The sequence below is a fragment of the Talpa europaea genome, assembly GCF_964194135.1.
Source record: "Talpa europaea genome assembly, chromosome: 1".
Classification (NCBI taxonomy): domain Eukaryota; kingdom Metazoa; phylum Chordata; class Mammalia; order Eulipotyphla; family Talpidae; genus Talpa; species Talpa europaea.
The window spans coordinates 95,307,412-95,317,176 of record NC_140073.1 but is presented as its reverse complement, the minus strand read 5'-3'; the positions used below and the strand labels follow the sequence as shown (position 1 = coordinate 95,317,176).

Genomic DNA, 9,765 nt, shown 5'->3' with positions numbered 1-9,765 from the left:
AGTTGCATTTCTTCTTTCCAATGGGTATATTGATACACATCAATGGGTATAATGTCACATCACCCAGAAAAACAGATAAAGAGGAGCATTAAAACTGTGTGCATTTTTTTTATTTATTTTTAATTGCGGTGATATATGAGTACCCCCATCAGGCATTACCACCATAATGCATCCACCACCAAATCACCCATAGTCTACCATCACAGACCATTGTGCTTCCTTCCCTCTGTTCTTAAAGGAATCTTTTTTTCCATATCTGTTAAGATTTTCCTAAAACACAGGAGAATAAGAGGATTAAAGGTGAGGGGGGGGGGAGTTTCACTTAAAAAAATAATAAAAGGTTTCTGCAGAAAAGTTCTAGTGGCCCAGGTCCCCCCATCCTTACAGTGATAAAATGTAATTTTGTAAATATTCCAAGCAATTGTACTCAACAAAATCTGAGGAGAAAGGACAAAGGAAACAAAACCACATTCTTGGAAATCTGAACCAACTCATGGGAATAACCATTATCTTCCTATTCATTGTTTGTAGCTAATTAGAAACTAAAGCTATAAGAAAATAAGTCAGAATACTATCTTACTTCTGTTTAGATTGTGCTTTCCAGGTGAAAAAGCTTTATGATATAAAACCTCCAAGTTCTGATCATTTTAACACTGAATTTTGACTAAAGCAGTACCACTGTTAACATCAATATTGTTAAGATCAATAAATTTACTCAAATTCAGATGATTCAATTCATATTACTAAGAATTTTTTATTATTACTATGCTTAGGCCTTACAAATGTGCTTACAAACTAGAGCAATAAACCAGGTGAATTGTGACAAAAGGTTCAGAAGCCTAGGTCCTGGGCTTTTAAGCATCCCTTTCTCCCCAAATAAAATAGCTAATTAGGAGAATGTAAACTCATTGAATCTGGCAATCAATATACAGAAATTGAAAAATTCTTAACTAAAAGGCAATCCAGTCTACATTATAGTGATTACAAAGTATTGCAAAAACATTTAAGAAATCCTCTGAATATGAGATATTTCAAGAACACAAATAAGGTGTAAAATGCAATCAGAATAAAATTAAGAATTGAGATAAAAATGTCAAGAGAACTACAATATCTTAGTGAAAATTTAGTGTATTCTATCAAGTTTGGACTAGACTTCAAGTTATTAGTTTCCAGCTGTTAAAAGAAAAAAGGGGAGCCTCCCCGGTGGCGCAGTGGTTGAGCGCTGGGTTGCTAAGCTGCCCGCAGCCTCTGCAGCTCTGGTTCGATCCCCGGCAGGAGGGTCCCACATGGCGCGCAGACCTCCCCTGCCGCCCGCTGCTCCCCTCAGCAGTGTACTTCGGTCCTTCTGCCTGCTCTGCTCCCCGCTCTGGCTCTGGTGAATTCTCTCACCCTCCCGCACTTCTGACTGTACCCAGTGCTTGTATAAATAAATAAATAAATCTTTAAAAAGAAAAAGAAAAAAGGGGAGGGAAAGAAAAGAGAGGAAAGAAAGTAGAAAAGAGAAATAAGTATTTTCGTGGAGTTTAAGAAATACTCGGATAATTTTGATATATTACTGAAACCAAGAGCAAAATCAGAATGGGCTGAAGCGTCAACCTAGCCACTAAAACATCTGTATTTTGTTTTAAATAACTAGGTGAAATGCATCAGCTTATGGAAAATGCAGAAGGCTTCCAGCATGTGACCAGTGTTCTGGGTGATGGATGTTGATGAGCAATTCCCTTAAACAACTGATTTACTGCCAGCAAAGAAAAACACGGGAAGCATATCCAAGAAGTCATCTGCAATTAAGATTACAAGCCAGCGGACTCTCTTCCCCACCTTCTCCTCACCTACCAGAGAGTTAACCCTGATCTGGCAACTCAATACAAAGGCCCCAGAAGAACCTCTCCTTCCCCAAACCCTTTCTCCTTGCTTCAAAAATCATTACAAAACCTGCCTCACTGCCTCCCACTCGACTCTCCCCTGCCTCCCTGCTTTCTTTCTTCCTAAAATCATTGCTTTAAAAAAATATATTCACAGATCACCCCTACTCTACTAGAAATTCGTCGCGAGGCACAGCGGCCGCCTGCGCATTTACAAGCACCATCTGGCACCTGCGAGTCATCACCACTTAGCACGCGCCCAGGGGTGAGAGGGGCGGCAGGCGGTGGCCCGAAGCGCTGGCGTGGCCCGGTTCTGAAACTTTCGGCTCATCGCAGTCCCTCCCTCACCCTAGAGTCTCTGATCATCCATCAAGCCACCAAAGTCCAGCGACCTCTGCCAAGGCTTCGGAGCTGAAAAAGACGCGAAACAAGCAAGGCCAGACCAGGAGGTTGGCTACTTTGCTCCCCAGCGCGCAGCAGCAGCTGGAGCAGAGCGCCGCCGCCGCCGGGAGAGGTCGCTGCTCGCTCATGGCAGCCTCGCGGCCCCGCCGTCCGCGCCTCCCACGGCCCCGCTGGCCCAGCCCCGCCAAGTTCTAAAAGCCCCCAGCAGAGCGAGCGCCACGAACAAGCACCGCCCGGGCTGGAGCAGCGCGCACAGAAGAGGCTGCGGCGCGCGTCGGGAAGGCTCTCGGGGCGCTCCCACGGCGCGGGGACTCTGGAAGGAGGGGGCGAGCACCCCGGCGCGCGCGAGTCTGCGAGGGAGCGCTCAGCCGGGCACCTGTTTCTCCCGCGCCGCCGCCTTCCCGACCGCTCCGGCTCGCGCCTCCCGGGGCGCCCGCCCGCTCCCGCGATGAATCTGGCGCTGGGCAATCAGACCGATGTGGCGGGCCTGTTCCTGGCCAACAGCAGCGAGGCGCTGGAGCGCGCCGTGCGCTGCTGCACCCAGGCATCGGTGGTCACCGACGACGGCTTTGCGGAGGGTGGCCCTGACGAGCGCAGCCTGTACATAATGCGCGTGGTGCAGATCGCGGTCATGTGCGTGCTCTCGCTCACGGTGGTCTTCGGCATCTTCTTTCTTGGCTGCAACCTGCTCATCAAGTCGGAGGGAATGATCAACTTCCTGGTGAAAGACCGGAGACCGTCTAAGGAGGTGGAGGCTGTGGTCGTGGGGCCCTACTAACCGGCCCTCCGGCCCCTGCGGCGGCCGCCCCACGTCTCCCCACTTCGCCCGCCGGGCCGCGCCCCCTCACCATCCGCGACTGGGCGAAGCAAACCTGTCGGAGTCAGTTATTTCTCTCCAGTTCTGACTTTCGGGAAGAAGCTCACTCTCGCTCACTCTCTGAAAGTCCCCGTGCCTGGCTCGAGGAGGAGAGCGCCCTGACAGTGGACTCTGCAGCAAGTGGCAACAGGGCCAGGAGGGTGCAGAACTTTGGAAGGTGCCGCTAGCGTGGGATGCGGGGAGAGGCAAAGAGCGAAAGCCCTTCTCCACCCGTAGGTGGGCCAAACTCTGGGGGCAGGCGAGTCGGCGGGCAGGGGCAGCGGAGGGCACTATGCCCGGCGGCCTGCTGGAAAAGTGACCCGTGTATACACTCAACAACCCTAATGGAAAGACACAAATTTGTGTCTGGATTCGCGCCCACTTGCCCGTATTCGCGCGCCTCCCAGCCCGGGCGGGAGGGGCCATAAATACCTTTGACTGATTGTAACGTTAGGGGATTTTGTGTGTTTGCTTGAATACAAATATTTGATAAGTCCCTTTCTGCCCTAGTGGCCTGTTTGCCTGCCAGGGGTTGGAGTTTTGTCTTCGTGAAAGGAGGGGTGGGGGAGGGGAGCCTGTGGATGTGAAGGGGGTGAGTTGTTTCTTTTATTGCATTTTCAACTGGGTCTTTGGAAAGGGCTGGCGCCCCAGCTGGCCCCAGCCAAAGACCCGGAATAGAACTTGTAGCTGGTGACTGCACGGTTTACGCTACAAAAGTGCTCTTGACATTCGTGACACCGTTTTGACTTTTTTCTTATTTGACATTTCCTTAATAAATGCAATATTTAAATGTTTTTGTTCCTGGCCTCCTGGTGGTCATTCTGCATTCTAGGCAGGAGGGAACCCATGGCGGTGAGGAGTCGGGTTGCAGGCTGGGGAATTCGCTTTGGACAGCTGCGAATCAACTCCTGGATTCCGTGGAGGGACGAGGGTGGGAACGCATCGGAGAGGCCAGCAGACAAGGAGAGACCTCGGGCACTGGAGCCATCCTGGAGGCAACAGCCTTTGTTTTTCCTAGGAGTTAATTTTTTTTTTTTTTTATATTTCATTTAGGCTGAGTTCTCTGAGCAAAGCGAGACAACAGAAGGTCCCCACGGGAAGATTACACTTCCATGCAGGGCTCGGGCGGGAGCACAGGGTTGCACCATTAATGAAAGGAAGAGACAGCTTGGCCAGCCTTCAGAGAAGGCGTCTCTCCCCTGACCAACGTCAGCAAGAGGGCGTTGGGAGGCTCTAAATAAATAAATAAATAAATATGAGGAAAAGTAGCTGCTAAAGTGCTAAAAAACATCGTGATGCTAATTCTCCCTGAGGAACACCATTGTTACTAAAACGTAAAATGCATTCTTTGCCATGTTACCTTATCTAGTGAAAGGCCAAGATTAAAAAATAGAGCCTGCTCTTAATTTAGAGTGATCAGCCCCAGGCTCTGCAAAGGGATTCATTGGAGTTAGCCTGTGTCCTGAATGTCAGGGCCCATGAGGCCTGAGTGGAGTTACAGATGGTCTCCAGCATACAGAAAGTGAATAATGTTGGGAAGAACAGCCTAGAAAACTTTCAATGTGAAAATCCAAAGGTTTAAACCCAAATGTGAAAACCCAAGCTAAATCTAAATAAGAGCAGATTATTTTTATACCTGTTGTAGGGTCCTAAATGTTTTTAAGAATATAAACTAAGCATAATTGATACAACAATGAAAGAATTCACCGTAATAGATACAAGACTGGCTACAATGAAATAACAATAAAGCTCTCCATTCACTCTGAAGTAGCACAATTGGTATAAACGATGTTAGTGACTCAAAGCATTGGGATTAGAGGTATGAGTGTGGTAATATCCTGTCCACTATTGTCAATTTCAATCTCAAAGTATATCTTGCCAGAAATTATGGCCTAGATTGATTTTTTTTTTTGAATGCTAATAGGTATCAGGCTTGAGAGGGAAAAGGGATATTGAAATGTATCTGTTGATCCTGTCTTTTTAGCAGGTAAGAGTTGATTGTTTGACTTTTCTTGTTTTTAGGTTTTGTTTTTTTTTTTAATCTGGGTAGGGGAACAGAGTCAACATGTAGTCAAGGGTGAGTCATGAAAAGCAGTTTACTTTAGCTAATAGGTAGGAAGGAAATGGAGACTTCTTATTTTGTAGATAGTTTCTGTGGAACGAAGTTGATCTGCTGTCTCCATGTTTCACAGGCTTCAAAGCAGAACAACTGGTTCACTATGGTGCAACAGTTTTAAAATTAAACTCGTTTGTGGCTACAATATCTGCTGAGGGATCCCTCTTCCTGCATATTCATTAGTCCACCAGTGACTTCAGCACTTCAATTTGGGATCAAAAGCCAATCAGCTAGAATTTATAGAAATCTTGCCTTTGAGCTTTGCTGTGTGCAAGGTGTATTCTTCCAGAGTTTCAGTCACAAAAAGATTTCAGATCTTCGTGTCTGTTTTACTTATTCATATAGAACAGAGCTTTTCATTTAAAGCCCAAGTCCTAAAAGCTGAAAAAGGGGTCTGCCCACACTCCCTACTACTCTTCTCTACTACTTCTTCCTCTAATGTCTCCTCTATCTTTGTTCCTCTTAATACGTCACAGATCTTTCCTCTTATCTGCACTTAAGGAGCAAAATTGAATCTCTCCTTATCTCAACTATGCAGATTATTTCCTTACCCAGAAGTTGTGATGATCAAACAAACCAGAATCTGCAAGATTTAGCCCTAAGGTAGAACAGATTTCTATGATCCATGATCTATGCATTATAGGGAAATGCACATGGTCTGAAAATATCATTGCCCTGGGGACTGCTTCCTGCCAACAACCCTTCTTTCTAGCCCTTAGATCCATTTGTTACTTAGAGAGATGCCAAGTGGTTCTGTTTTTTTTATAGATGAAGCCATGTGTGCAAGTTTTTTACACTCCCTATTCTCTGATGGCCATGCGGCAAGCACTTTGTCAGGCCTCACACCGCTCCCAGTCTCACTCTGCCTTTGACTCTTTTTTCCCTGACTCTAACAAATGCATTTTTAATCCTGCCTGGAGTTGATGGAGTGTCAATCCTTTCCCACAGACATGCCACAAGGCAAATGAGTTTTAAGAAGTTATTCTCTGTGTTTTCTTTGAAAAAGGGCTCTAAAGGGGGTCTGTCCACACTCCCTACTACTCTTCTCTACTACTTCTTCCTCTAATGTCTCCTCTATCCTTGTTCTTCTTAATACTTCACACATGTTTCCTCTTATCTGTACTTAAGAAGCAAAATTTAATCTCTCCTTATCTCAGCTATCTAGATTATTCCCTTACCCAGAAGTTGTGATGATCAAACAAACCAGAATCTGCAATAATTTAACCCTCAGGTGGAACAAATTTCAGTGTCATCTTTAAGAGACTGAAATTTGAGAGGGATAGATGCAAACAGGCAGATTTTATCTTCCTACACAGAAGTCCACCATTTGATCAATAATTACTCCCCTGTGAAAGAGATGACTTCCTGCAAAAACTCTCTGGATCTGCTGTAGTCCACGGGGAGGCATATGATACTTGCTGAAACACTTCTGGAAATATAGCAGAAGCATGGCGAGGTTTCTGTGAGATATGGTTAGTGGGTTGGCAAGTTGTAACCCCTGGCAAGCTGTGCAGTCACTAATGCCTCTCAGCCTAAGTGGCTGATCCCACATAAACAGCTTAACTGAGTGTTCATGTTATTTTTCTTAAGATTTTTGATATGGATCCTCTCTCTCTAAAAATATATCCATAACTTGAGGGCTACTTGAGGGAAGTCAAAGCACAAAGGTCCTGCTACTGTGTAAAATCAAAGATCACACTTACTCCTTGTAATGTACCCTGTGCCTGATGTTTCTGACTTCAAGCTACTGTGACCTATCACTGGATCCTGAGTTAGTGATATTCCTGGGTCTTCCTAGACCATTCTGAGTGAGGAAGGGAAAGGCTTGCTGAATTACGATGTAGGAAAGTTTGGGGTTCTGCTCTTGAGTAACTGAGTGGCCTCATTCCCAAAATGAAGATGAATCCTATGATCTAAGTCAAGTCTATTGACATTTTCTTTTAAGGTGTTTCATAGAGTTTTTGACTATATAATTTAGAAATTTATTTTATCCTTCCAGTCTTGGTGCTTTGGATAGAAATCCTCTCCACACTCCTTGTCTTGGGTTATGTTATTTACAATAATCAAAGCAAAATTGCAGATACCAGGTCTGGGTAGAAAGCAGTTTTTAAGCTGACAGATCACATATCATTTAACCAGTGCCTTAAATATCCCAGATCTCTGTGTTCTCACTAAAAGTAGTGATGAAAGCAAAGTCCAGTCAACAGGGGAGCAAGTAACTGGATAGTGATTTTTTTTTTTAATAGAGGCATGTTTTATTTATTTATTTGTTTGTTTGTTTGTTTTGTTTATACATGCACTGGGTACAGTCAGAAGCGCGGGAGGGTGAGAGAATTCACCAGAGCCAGAGCGGGGAGCAGAGCAGGCAGAAGGACCGAAGTACACTGCTGAGGGGAGCAGCGGGCAGCAGGCGAGGTCTGCGCGCCATGTGGGACCCTCCTCTGGTGGCCGGGGAGCAGCCGGGGATCGAACCTGCACCGCAGAGGCCGCGGGCAGCTTCGCAACCCAGCGCGCAACCGCTGCGCCACCGGGGACGCCCTGGATAGCGATTTGTCTAGGTAAGGACACATTAGGACTAGTATGTGCTGTTGTTTATAGAACTATTTTTAGCATTTAAAGACTAATTAACAGTCAATTTTTCTTCCTCAAAGCCTTTTCTTCTTGAGCTTCTGCAATAGCTCACAGCAGCTGTTCCACATGCAGTTCAGAACCTTCCTTATAGCTGGCTTATTGTCACTTACACATGTCACTTTGGTGGGGGTTGCAATGCCAGGAAAGAATTCCAGGGTTCATTTTGCTATGTAAGAATCAAACCTAGCTTGAAAGCCTGTTGCAGCAGCAAGTCTACAGCAATCCCTGAAACAAGAATCAATAAATCTTTTATCCACCTGCCAAATCCCATTTAGATATGTGCACAGTATCTCAAATGAGATATGTTTTAAAGTCAGCTTCAACAGTAGTAATTGTTTCACAATGTCTGAATTTAAATGCTAAATGATTAATTGTTTCCATGACGAATCTCACCCTATCCTCATTTCCAGATGTTTCTGTATTGTTTTAAACACTTAGAGTGTTTGACATCCAGGATTCATTTTATAGCATCAACTTAGATTTTAAAATTCTTGGAAAATATTGTCTAGAAAAAATAAAGTATGTAATATTGTCATAAAATCATCTCATTTATGGTGATCATAATAGAACAGTCTAAATTCATCACTTGCATTTGAGAAATTAAAAATATTTCAAAGGGAGCTTCTACAAGAACTATAGTAATAATTAGATGCATTTTTAAATACTCCTCAATAAGATTTCAAACAGTGGCTCACTTCTAGTCTAAATAATATAGACTAAATGAGAAGAAAAAGGCATATTTTCATTTCTTTGACTATGTATATTTTGAAGGCATGATGGTACCATTTCTTTACTAAATAGATGTAAAAGCTTGCTTGCTGAAATATTTTTTTGAGTGGGTAAATGCAGGCAGAGTGATCGATACATGAAAGGTCAAGCCATCTGTGATAACAGTGGAACAAACTCTTCCCTGCCCCCCATTTAAAAACCAGTTTTCATTATATAGTCATATTTTGTGAACTTATAATTCAAACAGTCAGATAGTGTTTGTCAAGCACTCATGTGTACATGGTTCATTACAATTTATTATTGAAAAAATGAGATGTTTCTCCTATCCATTAGAGCCAGAAAACACAAGCATAGATAAACACACATAAGAGAAGGCATCTGATCTATGCACAAGTCAACTAATACAGAAATTTTCCCTATTTACTATTTCTGGAATTCACAGTGATATAAATATACATACATAATTATGCTATAGCCTGCACATTGGCATGGTTTATTGCAGGGAGAAAATGTTACAGTGTTTTTTCTTATCAATTTTTTTTCATATCTGCCTGCCACCCTCACCAATTCCTCTCTCATTTTGTGCTCCTCCCCTCACCCACAACTAAAGATATACTGCCCTCAAAGACTCATTGATTTTTATCGGACCACAACTCCAGATGTCTGATTGCTCTGGGAAAGGAATTCCACTGGGGTCCAGAGTGTCTCTTTTGCTTTATTTATTTCCCTATAAATTGAACAGGATCATATAGTTCATATTCTAAATAGTATTGATTAAGGAAGGTCTGCATGTTCACAGTCACCTACTCTGTTTCCCATATTCTATGCCAAGGAGACATAACCAGCCCACTGAACACTAAAAGTAAGTGTCATACATTTCCCAATTCTTTGTTTTATACTACTGATTTATTTCCAATGAAACAACACATAGAAAGCACTGCAAGTAGATTATCCAAAATGTTCAATGAATAAGATTTATATGAAGTGCCTGGAGTCTTAGAATATATCTTCATCTAAAAATTGGACAGAAAAAGAAACTAAACCCTCAGAGGACAGAAAAGTCAGAGATTATACATTGCACGTGCTTAAAGCCTTTCAAATCTATGTTAAAAGAAATAAGAAGGGACCATACATGTAAAGATCAATGAGAAGAAACAAAGGAAAAA

At 43.6% G+C, this 9,765-nt stretch overlaps 1 protein-coding gene across 1 annotated transcript; it reads left to right on the top strand.

Annotated features, from left to right (window-relative positions):
* Positions 1-2,715: 2,715 nt before the first annotated feature.
* Positions 2,716-3,045, top strand: RPRM (reprimo, TP53 dependent G2 arrest mediator homolog; the record flags this gene model as incomplete). Its single annotated transcript, XM_084230960.1, has 1 exon — positions 2,716-3,045. The coding sequence occupies one exon, from the start codon at positions 2,716-2,718 to the stop codon at positions 3,043-3,045; it is 330 nt and encodes a 109-aa protein (XP_084087086.1).
* Between the last annotated feature and the right edge of the window lie 6,720 nt (positions 3,046-9,765).